The 20063-nt window shown below is 35.4% G+C and overlaps 1 protein-coding gene across 2 annotated transcripts in view; it reads right to left on the bottom strand.

Annotated features, from left to right (window-relative positions):
• Positions 1 to 20063, bottom strand: part of NOX4 (NADPH oxidase 4) — a 158742-nt gene that overhangs the window by 114479 nt on the left and 24200 nt on the right. For both annotated transcript variants that reach the window (XM_063094259.1, XM_063094260.1), the window contains exons 3-4: positions 1996 to 2106; positions 354 to 438 (exon numbers count right to left, since the gene is read on the bottom strand). In XM_063094259.1, coding sequence (XP_062950329.1) covers positions 354 to 438; positions 1996 to 2106 — 196 coding nt within the window. The remainder of the gene's footprint in view (positions 1 to 353; positions 439 to 1995; positions 2107 to 20063) is intronic.

Raw genomic sequence — 20063 nt, 5'->3', positions numbered from 1 at the left:
CATACATTTAAACTCTTATATTATTACTTTTAGAGCTTGGAAACTTTTACTCTGCTTCTTCCAATCTTTCTAAATGAAATTATTTATTTATTTGCTTTCAGGAAACTGTCATTATCAATTTGGGGGACCAATTTTTGGATATTATAATGCAAGAAATCATAAGAAACACCCATTTTCTGTAGTATCCCCTAGAAAAACCTCTTTAAACACACAGAAGAGAAAACTAAGCCACAGAATAAGAAAATCTCCTGTTGGTGACAGCAGATATTGTACAGAACAATAAAATTACACATTTTACAATTTATTAAATGTGTAATTCTAACAAAATATTTAACATTTTTTGGCTTTCTCACCTGAGAAAATACAGATAGTAATACCACAGGTTATATGGAACGTTTTGCTTTTATCCAGCAATCTTCTGGTTCTCCTGCTTGGAACCTAAATAAAAATCATTTTAAATGATAAAAAGAATGCAACAAACAAGATATATGTGCAAAATTTACAAAGTAAAAGTTTTGGAAAATATGGCAGAAGTCTATTAATCAAAAATTGGTGAGATTATGATACATCTGGTCAAGCCATTAAAGAGAATGTGAGGCTATATTATTGATATGGAAAGATGTGCAAGGTCTGCTGTTAGGTAAAAAAGTCGCAAAACATAAACTACACTATAATCCTATATTGTCAACATACTAATGGCATTAGTATGTTAGTGTACCTACTTGATCTGTCATCAGTAGTCGTTCTGGCAGAGTAAGACTAGGAGAAACTCTCTAATTATTTTGCATATTTCTGGTATGTTTGAATTTTAAAATACATGTGATTTGTTTTGTAATTGAAAAATAAGATTATATTTAAATGAAGCAATCTCATCTCTGGTTTCTGCTTGCTCTTATAGCAAAAGAAAATGTTAAGTATCTTTGAATATCTATGTATCACACTGATGACAATTCTTTAAGACTTATTAAATACTGAGAGGTTTAGGGGAAATTTTTCGTTTCCTGCTATTATCTTCTTTCTTTACACCAAACCAATGGCCAGCCACAAGGACCAAAACCTAGTATTTCATAATAGTAGGCAACCTAGGGAAAAAGTTATTTCCACAAATTATTGCATTAAAAGGACGAGTTTCCAAATATAATTACATGAAAAGACTGAGAAGTTTTACTTGAGAATATCTACACATATGATCTTCACAGAACATTAAAGCAACTCTGAGTTAACAACTTCTATTAAAATACTAATACTTACTCAGCAGTGCCTTACTATCTCAGTGAAGAATAAACATGCACAGACACACTTTCTCAAACATATGCACAAGAATAATTGAAAACAAAAAGAATTTCAGTTGGGTTTTAAGAGTATTACTGTTTTTCAGTTTTCTTAAACCCGTCATTTTACCACACTAAATATCACACAGACATCACTATTTAATGAGGACATCTTTTTCAAGCATATAACATGGCTGAAAATGGGTATGTGTGTTAAGCAGAGATGATAAGTTATCAAACACAAGCAATCATTCCTTATATTGCTCAAAAGTCACAGGGCTCTAGATTACTCACCTGAATTTAGCTAAGTTAAAATATAGTGTATAGTGGAAAGAGCTCAGAACTTGGATTATCTTAGCTCTGCCGTTTACTAGTCTCATGATCTTAGTCAAGCTACTTAAACTCTATGCCTCAGGTTCCCCGTGTGTAAAGCAGAACTAATACCTGTTTGCAGAATCATTATAAGGATTCACAATTATGTCTGTGAAGTCCTGAGCATAGTGTCTGAAATCACTGTAAATAATATTTCTATTATATTCTGCGCTTATCTAGTGTTGTAGAATAGTCCACTGATCATCTTGACAGGTGATGTGCCCTTTCCTTCATCTTTACAGAAATTACTCCAGCCAAAAGTCAGATCATGAAAACTAAGCAGAACTAACATGTGAATGTTACACTTGATTTCTATGCTGGAATCTGTGACTAGGATTTTTTTTTTTCTTACCTTTTGGGATCCTCGAAGGTAAGCCAGGAGTGTTCGGCACATGGGTAAGAGGATAAGGCTGCAGTTGAGGTTAAGAACAGATGCAGAGGCTCTGCTTAGACACAATCCTAGCTGAACAAATAAGGCAAAAATCAAAACACAATCAAGGACAAGTAAATGACAAATAGCCCTAACCTGGACTTACATACTGCACTTCTTACCCTGTCTCTCCTTTAAGGATCATGGCAAATTCCAACTCCTTCAAGAGTCTTGAATAACCATCCCTATTCCTCTCATTAAAAAAAAAAAAAAAAAAGCAAAAACAAAATTAAAAAAAACACCTAAGAACAACTGGTAGTTTCTCTGTGCTTTGCAATGCCATAAAATTTAGTACTCCTCTCATTTCTGCAAGTGTTAGAATCACCTGAGTACATTCTTCCAGCTCAGTGTTAATTTCATGTTCCACCCGCATCCTACAGTTCTGGGTGTTAAGAGCCCTAGACAGTCTCAGCATATTCTGCACCACTACTGTGTTCTTCTGTTGGATACTTTGTTCACTGATAAAGTCACAGAGTTTTAAGCATAGCTTGTTCATTTGTGTTCTCTCTCTCTGGAACTCCCTCAGTTCCCACACAACCCACCGTGTGACATCCCACTGCCTGCTCTGAGCTCTTCACCTCACTAACTCTATCATTCTTCAGTTTCATCTTAAGCGCTCCTCCTTAGAGTTCTTCTCTGACTCAAAACTAGGAGAGATCCCACTGTTAAAAATAAACGCTCTCATTGCTTTTTGTACTTCCCTCATTATAATGCCTTCTAACACTTATTCCAATCTTCTCAAATTTTATTTTATGTTTAATTAACAAATAATAATTATATACATTTATGGGGTACAATGTAATGTTTTGATTTATGGATACATTGTAGAAAGGTTCAATCAAGCTAATTAGCATATCCATCACCTCACCAACTTACCCTTTTTTGTGGTAAGAACATTAAAAATCTATTCTTTTAGCAAGTTAGAAATATACAACACATTATTATTAAGTGTGGTCACCATGCATGCAATAGATCACTAAAACTCATTCCTCCAATCTAACTGAAACTTCGTACCCTTTGATCAACATCTCTCCTGTCCTTATTCACACACACACCCCAGCCTCTGGTAGCCACCATTCTACTCTTTAATTCTATGAGTTCAACTTCATATTCAAAGAATATGTGAGAACATGCAGTATTTGTCTTTCTGCGCCTCCCTTATTTCACTCAGCATATTATTCTCTGTGTTTATCCATGTTGTCACAAATGACCAATCTTAAATAATAAGGTGCCTTGGAAAACAGATTCATATGTTTGAATATATCTTGGGAGCAAGATATATCAGTTTTTTTGAGCACCATTTTCATTTGATGATAGCTGGTTTAAAGCATTATCTCCATATTAAAACAAATGAAGAACATTATGGAATAGGATGGAAAGATGTTAGCAAACACATGCTTATCTCTTATTATTGGCCGAACACAGTTCAGTGTACTTTATATCTATTAATATACTAAGCCTACTCCTGCAACTCTAGGGAATAATTAATATTATTATCATCCCACCTATATAGGGGAGAATATTGAGACATAGTGAAGTCAAGAATTAACCCAACATAAAACAACTAAGAAGTGGTGCAGCCAGAATGCAAACCCAGAGATTCTGGCTCAAGCATCTATGCTATTAACCACCACTTTATACTGTCTCTTCTAAGTGGCTTTTTAAAGAATATCCAGAAGGCACATAGTAAGTAAAAAATAATGTTTTGAATGACTCTTTTCATGAACATTTGACGTAAGTAGTTTTATAGACAACTACCCTAGATAAGACTTTCCTCTTAATACCCCTCTCCATCCCCAGGAAGGATATTATTGTTGTTCTTTTATCACTAAAGAAACTTGAGGTATACATATTTGAGAAGTACTAGAGAAGGTCACAGCCACATGCTCAAAAAGGAGCGCTTACGCAGTGTGTTGGGACTCCTAGCACACTTATTCTCTGTTACTTCCATTTAGTATGTGACATGTTACCGTGAACTTTTATGTTTTGTCCTACTTCTCTAGGTAAATGGTAAACCCTTCAGGAGCAGGATAAATATTTCTAAAATGCTAAAGCATCTTATATGACCTTACATTTTATTTCAATTCTCACTTTATCAATTGCCTTTGAATATATTTTTAATGTAATTCTCAGACCAAGTCTGAAAGATAGCTGAGTAGATGGTATTATTGTCGGTTCAGAGATGAAGAGGTGTTACAAAATAATAATAATTAGGTCCACAATTAGAAATTCTGAATTCAATGGCTTGCTTGGGGTAGTGCCTGGATACCAAAATTTTGAAAGCTTCCCAGATGATTCTAATATGGAATCAGGTTTGAGAACCACTATCTTAAGCTATTTAGCTGAATTGTTCTGTTTACTCTATAAGTGATGAAACAATGGTCACCATTAAATTATAATAAGCAAATGTAATTGCGTATTTCCTAACTCACTGGCCAAATTTAGCCTTAAAAAATAGTTAACATTTATGTTAAAAATACAAAAGTAAATATTTTAAATAAGCATAAATGAAAACAAAGCAACAACAACAAAGATCTTTTTCTACGGGAAGCTGACATGATAGGGTACAACAGACAGCTTACCATTTCTTTGTCATCTAATGTGGAACAGGCACTAGGCTAAGTGATTTTAATGAACACACAAAATCTTTTCAAAAACCTTGCAAGGTAAAAACGATTGCATCCATTATACAGATGAGTTATGTAAGATCCTGAGAGGTTGAATACCTTACCCAAAGTGAGAAAACTAGTAGGAGAATAATTCAGCACACTGAACTGTATACTTCTTTTCATCTCATTGATAAAAGCAAGGTAAAAAAAAATGGCACTGAAGGGTATGAAAGGAAGATTAAATTAAGAGAGGTGAGAAAATCTTGCTCCAGTAGCTCCCACGGGCCATATACATTATGGCTTAGTTGTCAGTAGACTGCACTAGTCAAGCCAAGGTCTTGGGGTTCATCTCTCATGAAGCCAGATTGCTTCACTTCCCTGCTTGGTGATGAGTTATCCCTCTAGCCATAGCCAGCACCATTTCCTCTTCAGTTGGTATATTCATAAATGTGTTTGTCTGATCAGGCTTCAAACTTCTGAGTTGCTGATATGCATTGCCTTGTTTTTACATATTCCCACAAAACCAGTCCCTAGAGAGCCAGACATTCCCCAGGTACCTCAATCTCTAATTATTTCTGCCTCTCAACTCTATGATCTAGGCCTATAGAAACTGGGTTACTCCTTTTCATTCTTTCTTAACACTTGGATTGTAAATTTCTCAAAGGCTGAGTCCTGTCTTTACAGCTTTGTATCCTCAACCCTCACACAATGGCAGTATTCAGTAAATGTTGAACTGAACTGAATCTTTAAACACATGTACCATGCGTTGATCACCATTTTATTTGGTTACAACTCTAAACATGACTCTTATATTTATCGTCTTCATGGTAAATTTATTTATGAAGCTTGTATGTCTACAAATAACTTTACAATAGTTGGTTCACAATGTCATGGAAAAGCATTATAAGGTGACCACTGAAAGTCCCCACTGTTCTCAAGATGATAAAGTCCCTCTACCTACATGAAATACATTTTCACGTATGTAAATAAAGAAAAAAATCCATCTTTTACAAAAAAGCAGACAATTCAAGAAAATTCCTTGTTTCGTTATTTTTACTCCCAGATTTTGTATGCATATCTATCCATCAGAATGAGCACTTAATAAATATTCAGTGAATAAATAAATGAATGAATAAAAATAATAAATTAATTTGGAATAAATACGTTTTGATATATAAAAACACACAAATGTTTATATTAACAGATTTTGAAAAGACTGAAGATTTAGTTTGCAAAGAAAATATTTAAATCCAATGTTAAGACTGTGGGGCAAGGGTAAGCGAAATGAGGGAATCAGCTATTCAACAAATAACATTTCATAAGTCATAGGCCTTGAAGTCAAATTGATCAAAGTTCAAATCTTACTGTTTTCTTTTTCAAGCCATGGGAAAATTATTTGAATTATCTAATGTATGCTTAACTCATCTGCAAAGAGAGAAAATAATAGCATCTTCTGAGGAAATTCAACCATAAACTACATCTAAAATGCCACCAAAAGGGTTCCTATTCAATAAATGCTATCCTTAGTATTTTTTTTACTCTGTTCCCTTTTGAAAAGAAAGAAAGAAAAGGAAGGAAGGATAGAAGGAAAAAAGGAAAGAAGGAAAAAGAAAAGGAAGGAAGAGAGAGAGAGACAGAGAGTGAGGGAGGAAGAGGAAGGTGGGGGAAGAAGGGAAGAAGAAAAAACTATAAAATAAAAAAGATAAATGAAAAGAAAGAAGAGAAAATACAAGAGGAAAAAACGGAGGAAGAGGAGGGGAGAAACGGGAGGGGGGGAGAAAAAATATTCCAGAAATTCAGTCTTATTTTCTACACTACTTAATCCTTTGTTGTCCTCCATTCTTTCTCAGAAATGAAGGCAAGAAAAAAAGAAAGAAAGAAAGAAAGAAAGAAAGAAAGAAAGAAAGAAAGAAAGAAAGAAAGAAAGAAAGAAAGAAAGAAAGAAAGAAAGAAAGAAAGAAAGAAAGAAAGAAAACAAAAATGAGAGAGAATGAGAAGCAATAAGAATGTAACTATTCCCTCCTTTCCTATTCTCTGTCTCCCATCCCTACACCCCCTGTGAAGAGACATGAGTCTTCTATTTCTTCATACTCCTTTAATTAGACTGAACCGCTATTACAGGAGTATACTCACAGTGTGATTATTTTGAAAGATCAAAGAAATGAGGACGGTAGGTCGAAAGCCTCGCCTCCCACCCTTACCCTCCCCCCCCCCACGCACACATATGTCCAAGCCATAATTCCTGAAACCTGTGAATATGTTGAATTACTTATCAAAAGAAACTTTGTAAATGTGATTAAGGTTATGGAACTTAAAATAAGGAGATAATCCTAAATTGCCCAAATGGGTTCAATCTAATCGCATGAGCATTTTAAAACAGAAAGCTTTCTCTCACTGGAAGGAATAGAGATTGGGCAGAAGGGGATTTCAGAGAGATTCCAAGCATGAGAAGGAGTCACTGACTCTGATATGTAGGGACCCATGTGTAAGCTGTGATGAGAGGCCTCTGCATTGAAGGGTGCCCCCAGTTGACAGCCAGAAAGAAAACGAAGACCTCAATCCTACATCGGCAAGGAACTACAACCCAAATAATCTCAGAAGCAAATTCTTCTCGGAGCCTCCTCATAAGAGCCCAGCCAGCAGACACCTTGATTTCAACCTTGTGAGATTCAGAGTAGAGAAATTAGCTGAGCCCTGCTATACCTCCGACTTATAAAACTGTGAGAGAATATATTTAAGCCACTATGTGGTACAATTATATTGTGGTAATTCTTAAGGCAGCAATAGAAAACTAATACACTGAAATGGAGCTCAACTTTCACCAAGATATTAAATATTTCAGGCCTCATAATCAAAGACTTATTCCATAATGACAGTATGGCATATGCACTTTGATTCTGTCTAAGACACTGTAGGAAATTATTAAAAGTACAAATTTTGGAGTCTTATGAGATGTCTAACCATGTCATTCATTAGCTAGGTGAGCACAACCAAGTTATAAAACTTCTCTAAATAATGGAATGTAAAACTAATATCAATACATTTCAAAATATATGGGTCACACAGATCATTTTCTGTAACAATGCAATTAATTTAGATGTTAGTAACAACAGATAATTTAAAATCCATTATTTCAATAATTTTAAAAACTTTATATTTGGGGGTTTATAAACTTATATTAGACAAAAAAGGAAATCTCAAAATTACTGAGCCAAGATTCTAAATTGAAAGATAGAAAAATAACACTAATATTAACCCAAATAAAATAAAAAAGATAACAAACATAAGAAAATAGAAAATCCAAATGCCCAATAAACAAATTAGTATAAATCGTAGGAGAGGATACTGCACTGGCAGAACATACCATCAATATAAAAAAGCTAATGACTTGCTATGTAACAGCAACAAATATTTTTTTAAATAAATGTTAAAAGATTTTATATGAGCAATAAAAATTACTTAGGAGTAAATCTAACAGAAGTGTAAAACTTGTAAGAACAAGAAACTAAAAAAACTTAAGAGAAGGCCTAAGTAGATGCATGACATACCATGTTTTATATAGGAAGACTTAATGTTGTGAAGATTCTAATCCTCAAAGTTGATTTATAAACTCAATGCAATTCCAATCAAAAGCCAAGCAGGGTTGTTGTTGTTGTTGTTGTTGTTGTTTCATGAAACTTGGCAAGCTGACTTTAAAATGTATGCAGAAAAGCAAAACAGCAAAAATAAACAAACTAAAACACTATAAGAGAAGTAGGAAGGATTTCACCTGCACATAACAGGACTTATAAAGTTATAGTAATTTAGAATGTGTTTTTTATATATAGATAGATAAACTGACAAGTGTAATAAAACAAACACCCATTAACAGAACCACACATATATTCTACTATGATATGTGACAGAGATGGCACAGCACATTAGTGGGGATAGAAGAACTTATTCAGTGAAGGGAAGATTGATTATATATACGGAAAAAAATGAGATTACATCCCTATTTCAAACCACCCCAAAACATTAGTTCCTAAATGGTGAAGGAATTAAATATCAAAAGCAAAATTCAAAACTTTTAATAGAATTTATACGAAGGTACTTCAAAACATTCATAGAAAAATGGAACTGAAATCCTGTAAGGTTTCTGCTGAGAAATCTACTGTTAGTCTGAAAGATAATACAAATCTTTCTATGTACTTTTTGATACTCCTTGGATGTGAATCTCTTGGATATCAGTATAGGTGAGGATTTCTCAAGAAATGAAAAGCTCAAAATCAAGCAAAACAATCAATACATTAAATATATATGAGATAAAACTATTTTTTCAATGGCAGAGAAATGAGAAAAACTAAATTCAGAATAGTGGTAATTTCTTGCAGGATGGCAGGAGGAAATGATAGGTACATGATAAGGGAGGAAAATGTATACATGAATATTATTCATGAATATTATACATGAATATTATCTAATTCTAGGTGTATCCACTAATATTCACCAAATAAGTAAAAGCCATTTCTAAATCAATAAACTGTGCTTAAAAACTGAGAACTATTAGCAGATTCTGTCCATTTAAAATAAACAAATAAATGAAATCATGTATGTAAAGTGCTTAATTCAATACCTTAATTCAATTTAATTCACATCATAGGGACTCATTGACAATTAATAATAATTTCTATTAATAATAAAGGAAATAATATTTTCTGGGTCACCACTGACTTCTACATACCAGATTGGCTGTACCTCTTACAAGCTAATCAAACTACATTGTACAACATATTTTTCAAAGTATTAATCCCCTTTGGTATTGATGCAGCAGTTTTTGGCAACTAGTTTTAAATCATACTCTTGCAGATGGCCATCTGCTACTGTCTGATGCTATCCACATTCTTTACATGAATAATATCTTACAAGAAAACAAGAAATGGGGTCATATCTGGACATTTGTACTTAAGTAAGCACAAAACAACTCTATTTTAAGGATACCAACCAAGAAATATATGTAAGGCAGATGATTTTCTTATCTTGAATTTGCTCATGCCTCTGAGATTTTCAAGTCTTGGCAAAATATCAACTCTGTTATGTGATGTTTATTTTCAGGAGAGAGGGTAATAAGTAGTGTTTGTCAAGAAAGCAATCATTTTCACTGACTGATATAAAAAGTAATTAATATGCCCAGTTAGGCTATTTCTAAACCATGAGTTAGAATACCTTAGGTATAAAGTTCAACGACTATATCAGTAAGCAGACAAATATACATAATCCTCTCAGAACTATCTTTAAAAAATGTTAAACTCACTTCAGTCAGCAAAGTTATCATTTGAGAGTGATGGGCTTTTGTTGTTTAGCTAGGCCTCTAGAGAAATAGAATAATTGTTATTTCTTTTGATCTGATATCTGCAAATGATAAAAAAAAATAGCTCAGGGGATTTTAGATGACAACTCTATCTGCAATTTTGATGTACTAAAACAGTAATTCATTTAAAATATTGCTAAAATCTATCACAAAAGTTCAGGATTTGAGATACAAATAAATTATATTTCCTTTGGGGTTCAATCCTTTCAAAAAAAATACTTCATTTTCTACCTATTTATTGTATGTATGGAAGTATTTTATTAATGTGTTTACATTAAACCACACAATAATCTAATTCAAAGTGACTTTGAGGGTCCTCCTGAGATAGATGGAGTTTCCTTTGGCATTCTGCTTCTTCCTTACAATATTGCAAAATCCAACTAGAAATTTTACCAAGGACCCATTTCCTCATAGGATATTCCTGAATATACTTAGTTCTTCAAACAAAGAAGAAAACTTCTTTTTTACTAGGTTATCAGAGTACAAAACTCACTCATTCAGAAGCACTAGAGAGTGAGGAAACTGGAGACAGGTCCATTTTCAATTGGCACAGTTATGAGAAGCCATTTTATCCACTGACTACACGGGCAATATTAAAATAGCTAAGCATTTCTGTTCTATTTAGTTATTATTAATCTATGATCTTCATAAGAATCAGCCACTTCAAATGTTCACTAAAAAGAAATGACTGCCCTAAGTTACGTGCCTGGCATACTCTACATGAATGATTTGTTTCACTCTTACCGGCTACCCCAGGGTTTTCTAATTTCATCAGGTTAGCTGTCACTAGATGGCAGTGTTGCGTTCACAGTTCAAGTCCCACCTGTCAAGGATTCTAAGGTACATATTTAACTGAGAATTCCGTATGGATTTTTTAAAACTACAAATATATTTTAAATGAATGGGTTATAAATAAAACTTAGTTTAGTCCTTGTTATGAAGTTAATGTTGTGTCTCCCCAAAATTCATTTGTTGAAGCCCTAATTCCCAATGGAATGGTATTTGGAGATGGAGCCTTTGGGATATAATTAGGTTTAGATGAGGTCATAAGGGTGGAGCCCCGTAATAGGATTAGTGCCCTTATAAGAAGAGGAAGTGACCAGAACTTTCTCTCTCTCTCTTTCTCTCTCCCTCTTTCTTTCTCTCCACCGTGTTAGAATATAGCATGAAGGCAGTCATCTGTAAACCAGGAAGAGGCCGTTATCAGACAGTGAATCTACTGGCACCTTAATGTTGGACTTCCCACCCTCAAGAACTGTGAGAAATGTTTGTTGTTCAAGACGCCCAGTCTATGGAATTTTGTTATACCAACGTGAACTACGACAGTCCTATAGAAAATTATAAGCAATAAGCCATTTGAAGCAAATTATAAAAGAATATAACATCTAGGTACAACAAGTGAATGGTTGTTTTTCTAAAATCTCAAACATATAGTTTCTTATCATAAATCTGCTATTTAATTATTAATCTTGAGTTTGTTAACTGATTAATCTTTAGTTTGTTAACTAAAAATGTCCTTATCTTTAAATATAATACAACATAACATAATAATCCTAGGTCTTAGGGCTTTTGTAAAAAGTAATAACAGTCTAAAAAAATGCAAGCTCTATATAAAATCAACTCAGTGCCTTGGGAATCACTGTATCACATCTTTTCTCTAAATGTTCTCTTCTGTACTTCTACAGTGTTATCTGTTCCACTTACATTGTTCACACAACACATATTTATTGTGATATGCACATATTGCAGGGCACCAAGAGTTTAATAGTGAACTAAAACCAGAAAATGACCTTTCCTTTTAGGGTGTTTATATTTTAGTAGGGGAAACATATTAGTCAAATAGCTACATAAGCAAATGTAAATTGATAATGATAAATGCTGTGAATGAGAAATACAGAGTACAAGCATGTGTAACAGGAAATGAGATCTAAATAGGAAGACCAGTAAGGCTTCCTTAATTAAGTGGTAAGTAAACTGAAATCTGGACAGTGATAGTGGTAACCACCCAGGAATGAAAAGTACATCTATGCAGGAAGAAACAGCATAAGAAATGATGAGTGGCAAATAGAAACATGGTGTATGTATAGTAAAGTCATAGTAGGTCAGTGTGGTTGGATTGGAAATGGAAGGTGATGCAACATGAGAGAAGCAGGTAGCGGCAGAGAAGCAGGTAGCGGCAGACCATGCTGAACTCTGTACGTTATGCTTAAAATGTGTCTTTACCCTAAAATCAGTCCAGAGTGTCTTAATCTGTTCGGTATGCTATAACAAAGCAACATAAACCATGTGACTTGCAAACAACATTAATTTCTTACACTTCTGGAGGCTGGAATGTCCAAGATCAAGGCAACTTTGGTGCCTGTTTGGGCCTGCTTCTTTATAGACAGCACCTTCTCCTTACGTCTTTGCAAGGTGGAAGGGGTTAGCTAGCTCTCTGAGGCCATTTTCTTAAAGGCACTAATCCCATTCATGAGGGCTCCATCCTCACGACCTACTTAATTAATCACTCCAAAGCCCCAAATCCTAATGCCATCAGCTTGGGGGGTTAGGACTTCTACATATGAATTTGGGAGGGACAAAAACATTCAGACCATGGCACAGAGAGACTGTGTTTTAAGCAGACATATAGTATGAGGAGATTAGCATTTGGTAATGATAATTTCCAATAAAGTATGGAAAACAACTTGGAAAGAAGCTATTTTAGCAATTACGTTACTTTGTGTACTTAATCATCACAAGAGTAAAATTTTGTTAGAGACAAGGATATTAAGCTAATACACAGAAGGGATTCAGTTTTGGCCAAATATTTTAGTTATCAGTAAATACACTTTGCTAAATACTTTACTAAAACATATAATTCTAAAATTGGAAAACTGAAAGGGCCTAGCCCACATCCTACTTCCTATCCAGTGTCTAAATCCTTTTTCTGACAGCCACTGCACAGAAGGGGGCTACCCTCTGCTTGAATTCTACCCTCTCCTTGAATTCTTCCAGAGACAGTAAGTTGTTCCACTGTCAAAAACTTTTGTTTTCCTACATTCAGATAAAATCTGTGCCTCTCTAACTTCCACCCACAAAGATGCTCTGGATAATAACTTTCCTAAGACAGACATTCAAAAACTGATTTCCTAGTCCAACCTTGTTTCTCCATGCTAAACACAATTAATTGCCTCTAAAATTCTTCTTGTGATTTTAAGACTCCCTCCTCATCTCAGTGACCCTTCCCAATGCACCAATATTCAGCACACCCTGGACATAGACCAATAGCACAGATCAGTACTAAAGACAATCATTCCCCTCACTATGGATGCCATGTGCTAATTCTGTGTTATATTGCAGGGCAAATATGTCACACAACGGCCCTTCTTAAGTTCACAATGCATAGGTTTTCTTCACAAGAATTGCTATCAAGCATTGATCCCTCTATCCTGCACAAGAAAACAAATATGGGGGTAGGAGAGAGCAGGTATATAAATTCAAGAATTTATTGCCTGCAGCTTATTATATTATATTGGTTGTGAATTCTATATTATGATATTTTCCCCTCTCAGCTTTGTCTCAGGTGCAAATTTTACATTTATTTTTATCACATCTTCAAACAAGTTCTTGACAAAGCTATTAAAATGTAAAAAAAATCTGTGAAATAGCTGTCTCTAGAGAGGACTTGTAAACTGCATTTTTGGCTAAATTAACTTTCAAATGAACATTTTGCTCTCAACTGGGAATTTCCGCAACAATTTGGGGAGATATAATATGACATTCTACATGTAAACATCTACACAAAACTATTGTTCAAAGGGACTTGAAAAGGCCGGAGAGATATTAATAGTAAGCTTAAATTACGGGTCATTTTTCAAGCTTTCTCTGGGTGAGTCAACAATTAGCCATTTCCAGGAAAAAAAATAAAAATAACCTTAGAGGTATATAAAATATTTTTATATTCTGATTTGGTATTCGTGTTTGTCTAAAAATGTGTAAATTTGCACTCATCAAGGTCAATGTATTAATTCTTCTCTTCCAAGGAAATATTTTTAATTACGCTAAATGAAACCTACATAACACCTTATTCTTACATTCTTTTCTTACATTATTTTTATTGCTGTAAAATATATATAATATAAGGATTAACATTTTAAGCATTTTAAAAAATACAATTGCACGGAATTCATTACATTCACAATGCTATGTAAACCACTATATCTATTTCCAAAACATTTTTTGTCATTCTAAACAGAAACTCTGCATCCAATAAGCAAAAACCTATTATTCCTTTCCCCCAGTTTCTGGTAACCTCTAATCTACTTCTGCCTCTGAAATTTTTTTTTAATTTATTTTTTCTTTATCTAACCAACATAATTTTACATATTTATGGAGTACAATGTGATATTTGGGTACATTTATACAGTGTGTGGTGATCATGTCAGGGTATTTAGCATATCCATCACCTCAAACGTTTGTCACCTCTTTGTGTTGGGAACATTCAACATCCTTTCAACTAGCTACTTAAAGTTATACTGTAATTTGTCATTGACTGTCATCTCCCTATATTGCTATAGAACACTAGATCTTATTCTTCCTCTCTCTCTACAATTTTGCATCTATTGACTCTCTGCTCCCCTTTCTCCCACCCCTCTCCCTTTACCAGTCTCTAGTAACCACTATTCCAGTCTCTACTTCTACGAGGTCAACTTTTTTCAGCATTCACATACAAGTGAGAACATGCGGTATTTCTCTTTCTGTGCCTTATTTCTGTGACTTATTTCACTTAATATAATTTTTTCCAAGCTCATCCATGTTGATACAAATGGTAGAATTGCATTCTTTTTATGGCAGTCTTTTTTATTGCATTCTTTTTTTATTCCATCACATATATATCCCACATTTTCTTTATCCAATCATCCATTGATGGACATTTAGGTTGGTTCCAAATTTTGGCTATTGTGAATAGAGCCATGATAAACATGGGAGTACACATATCCCTTTGACATGTTGATTTCCTTTCCTTTCCTTTGGGTATATATCCAGCAGTGGGATTGCTGGATTGAATGGTAGTTTTATTTGTAGTTGTTTGAGAAACTTCTAAACTGTTTGCCATAATGGCTGTACGAATTTACAGTCCCACCAACAATGTATAAGAGCTACCCTTTCTCAGCATCCTCACCAGCCTTCATTATTTTCTTTTTTCGTAATAGCCATTATAACTGGGATAAGATGATATCCTGTTGTGGTTTTGATTTGTTTTTCTCTGATGATTAGTGATGTTGAGCATTTTTTCATATACCTATTGGCCATTTGTATGTCTTCCTTTGAGAAAGTCTATTCAGCTCATTTGCCCATTTTTTAAACAAATTACTTCATTGAGTTGAATTCTTTGTATATTCCAGATACTAATCCTTTGTCAGATGCATGGCTTGCAAATATTTTCTCCCAATCTGCTGGTAGCTCTGTCATGGGGCCTTACAAGTCATCCAGTCCAACCTTTTGCCTTTACTTACACTGAAAGTTGGTAAAGAAAAAATGACTAGAACTGAGGCCTCCCCTCCTTGTTCTCTATTATTCCTTTAACAGCACATCCCTTCCAGAACAGAGATGCAAATTCAGACACCTTGTGTAGTGCTCTTTCCAAGCCTTAATACTTTCTTACTCTTTCAGTTTAGCCCAACTATTTAGCTTTTTTCTGTCATTCTAGTAAATCTGTTTATAAGGGCATTTCAAGTCTGACTGCACATGGAAATTACCTGATAAGCTATTTTAAAATAAACATATCTCTGCTGAGCTTTCTGAAATTCTGATCCTTAGGTTTGGGGCGGGGCCCTCAGAACATACAGCCAAGCTTGGCAATCACTGTTGTAACATAACATTTGAAGTAAGACAATCTTGAGTTTGAAGCCCCTTTAATAGCTATGTGGCCTTAGGCAATGTTCTTACCCTATATTAGTCTCATTTTCCTTACCTGCGCTATGAAAAGAATGATAATAGTACATCTACTCCAAAGGGTTATTGTAAGTATTAACTGAGCATATACAGTCTTTAGTGCAGTGCCTGGTAAGAAGTCAACAGAAGTTGTTACCATCATCCTGGTCTCTAGGCATCACAGACCTGATGTAGTTTCATAATTTAAATACTCTTATGGAATGGCTTCCTGCAAACCACTTTTCCCAGGCTATTTTTCCATCCTCAGCTCTACAGAATGATGCTCTAATTGTAGTTATGAAAGCTGAGCTTTATTTCACTCACCTGCAGCTAAAGAATTCAAAAAAAGTTCTAGGCAACTAGTAAATATTCAGTAAATATATGGAGGGTGAATGAATGAAGGGGCATAAGAGATGATCCTTCAATCCTCTTATTTTAGAAAAAGAGATAACCGAAAGTGATTACCCAAGAAATCTAGTTCAGATCTAGAATCGGAACTCGGGACCTGCTCTTTCTGTCCTAATTGGCCAAGGATAGCGACTCCGCCTCCACCCTCCACCCCAGCCATTCCAGAGATTCGGATATACTTTGGAGCTTTTTGAAAAAAAACTTCTCAGGGCCACTACAGCTCTTTGATGAGACTGTATAGGCCACCTAGTCCAACCTTTTTTTCCCAACTTACATTGCAATTCTATACACACATCACATTGATGATACTACAAGACCACTTAGCCATGCATTTATGTTATGTGGCTCATTTTACCTCTTGGATTCATTACCCAGATTAGATATTCCAAGTTTTCACTACATATCTCAGTTCTCTAGCCATAGCTCCTAGTCTTGCTATTCCTTCCGTTGTAAATGCATTCTACCTCTTCCAACCCCCATGAGAATCACCAAATGAACACTTAATTATTTATTCTTCAAGTTTCAGCCCAAGGGTCACTTTCTCTGTGAGGGCTTCCCACGGCCCACATCCCCAGCCCTACCCTCATTCATACCTTTAAATTTTCCTTTTTTTCCCCATATTCTGACAAATTTGGAGAATCTTTCTCGGTGCTTCCTTTTTGCCATTCACCATATCTCTCTTAAAGTACTTAACTCTTTAAATTGTAATGGTTTACCTATTTATCTCCTTGTCTCCCCCACAAAACTAGCAAGTGGCAAAGTCTACACTGCCTCTTATCCTTGAGGACCTCAAAAATGCCTGGTCATTAATAAAGAAAACTATTTATAAGTACCCTTTGGGAAAAATATAGTCTGAGCAATGAAAGCCAAAGACAAGTAGTCATGAAACAGATACATGAACAAAAAGAGATAGCCCCACAAAGTAGTTTATACAATTTTCTGAGGCAATGGTAGAATTTCTATTGTCCTTATACTAACCAATCAGAACAATATTTTTCCTATACCTATAAATCAAACATGTAGTCCTAATTTAAATTTTTAGTTTATACTATTAATAAATTATAATAGGGATACAAATTTAGAATATAATAGACATTCCATGGGTGCAAGATTGTACTTAAAAAGCTGATTACTTAACTATTTCGAGAGGGTTTCATATGGAAACAATAATGAACACATCATGAGCAACCAGAAAATAGTTAATAATAATCAAAACAATAATTTCTTTAAATAAAAAAATCCCAAAATAAACTACCAGTTCAGTGCTCTTGAAGTATAACCAAAAGCTCATGAATACCCTTTCATGCCATAATAAAGTGAAATTAATTCCAAATGATCCTAGCTGGTTTCTGTCAACTAGCTGCCCTGGAGGCTTTTAACTATGATGCAATTTTTGACTCAAGTTAACCTCTCTTCTCATTTATAAACTGCTTCTTTATTTTTTCTCTTTAAACATCATCTCCAAAAGAAGCTCTCCATTCTAAAGAAAAAGCTGGTGATAAAACTAAAAGGAACGGCCAAAAATTTAAAGTCTATCCTTACTTTATATCCAGATTTCCTTTCGCTTAATGTAACTCTTTCCTGTTACATGTCATCATCCTTCATTCTGCTCTTTCTAGAAATGAAGTTTCTTCCATTTTCAATAGGAATGTGGTCTTTCCTTAGAAAAGTCTATTAGAAGTCAGAACATGTAACTATTATACACAGAAGAGAAAGCAATACTGTAACATAATATTTATGTTCCAATTTTGTCTACTTTGCCTTTCCTGTGCCAAATGCCCACAGGGCAGAAAAGATTCTCCAATGTGTCTGTCTGGCAAAGTTAAAGTTCAACATAAACGGGATAATGAATTTCATGTGAACCTATCCATGGGCTTCTAAAAACAATGCTGTCTAGTGCACGGGTCACCAGATGAAAAGGTATGAAATTTTTATCACAACCAACGCTTTTGACCTCTACCAATGTCTCCTGTCTCCAGAACCTACAGTTGAGGGATTTAAGCAATAATAAACATTAATAAACATTGTCTTCACTTTCCCTCATAGAACTGTTGTAAAGGGTAAAAATATATTAAGTGAAATGGTTTGGCCTTTTCGGCTGAAAAACACTATTGAAATGGAAATATTTTTTAACTCACTACTAAATACCTGTTGATATTTATGCCCATCCCTTACCCTCTACTACTTTCTAAGGCACAAGAGCAAGGTTTCAAAAGTTACTGAGCATTTGACATTACGTCACTGTTACATTTTCCTTTTCCTACAGAAATGATTTGTGCTCAGGTAAGATGTATTTTGCAGAGCACGGTTGAATAGAAAGCTGAAACTGGCCTTGTTCCCCTTAACGTCATGGATCCAGCACATCTGATTACAATTACTGCGTATTTAGTCACCTCTCAGCTACACTTCATCAGAAACAATCATTCCAAAACCTTGCTTCATTCTTCCTCATCTTTACACCATTTGTAATTTCCCAACATTCCCCCTAAAATTAAGAAGCCCGAACTGATATATTGGTGACCTAAGCATACAGAAAAATATGTAGATAAGAAACAATAGAAATAGCAACGTAACCCCTTCACCTGGTTAGAATTTTTTTTTTTTTTGTCTTTTTTGTGACCGGCGCACCGCTCTCAGCCAGTGAGTGCACTGGCCATCCCTATATAGGATCCAAAAGCATGGCGAGAGCGCTGCTGCGCTCCCAGCGCCGCACTCTCCCCAGTGCGCCACAGGGTCGGCCCCGGGGTTGGCCCCCCTGGTTAGAATTTTAATGAGACTATCCGTAATGACTTATACTAAAACTCATATACTGAATACAGAATATTCAATATCAAGATTTTTCTTTCATGTCTGCTAAGTATAGGCTATGTAAACTTGTTGCCTGTTTTACTTCTCCTGAACTCAATCCTGTTTCTTATTAACTTTTCTTAATTGAACCCATAAAATTGTCTTTAAATTTTTAAATTGTCTTTAAATCTCTGTCCTCAAAATACTAGCAATCTTAGCTAACTCAGCATGTCTTTTCAACTTTCCACTTGTAGTGAAGTTGACTTTCAGTCTTATTATTTTGGAAGAAAAAAAGTCTCCAAAAGAAACTATTAATTTTTAAAGAAGGAATGTGAAATACAACAAAATGGCCAAAAATGAATTTTCAAGATGGCGGCGGCTGCGGCGGCTGGCGCGGAGTAGCTGAGGTGGAAAAGGCGGCCACTGGGCCTCAGGCAGCTGGGAAACTTGTGGACCTTCCTCTCGCCATCTCTTAAGGGAGTACTGCTGCTGCTGACCGGTAGTGGGGGTGACCGCCACTTTGCCCCCGGCAGGAGAGGCTGCCTCATTTACAGGCAACAGCTTTGAAGTGTGGAGCAGGAAAAGAACTGTTTCTTAGCTCCAAAAGTGAGTCTCGAAACAGGGAACATGGTGCCAGGGCTGCTGTGGATGCAGCCAGGATCCCGGAGGCCGGGGCCGCGCTGAAGGCGGCCAGCTGCCCTATTCAGGATTCGAGGTTTCAGGCCGGCATTAAAGAAGATTCCTGGGAGCCCCGGAGCCGCACCGCGACTGAACAGCCCGAGGCGGCAGCGGCCGAGAACTGGGAAAGGCGGCAAACCAGAGACAGAGAGCGAGCACCCGACCTGGCACAGCACTGTGAGTGACCCCTGGCACAGCTCTGTTCGGGGGGTGGATGCCCACGCGCCTCCCGCCTGCACCACCAG

Source organism: Cynocephalus volans, chromosome 4 (assembly GCF_027409185.1).
Source record: "Cynocephalus volans isolate mCynVol1 chromosome 4, mCynVol1.pri, whole genome shotgun sequence".
NCBI classification, from domain to species: Eukaryota; Metazoa; Chordata; class Mammalia; order Dermoptera; family Cynocephalidae; genus Cynocephalus; species Cynocephalus volans.
Note: the sequence above shows the minus strand (reverse complement) of the source record. Positions and strands in the feature narration are given on the sequence as shown.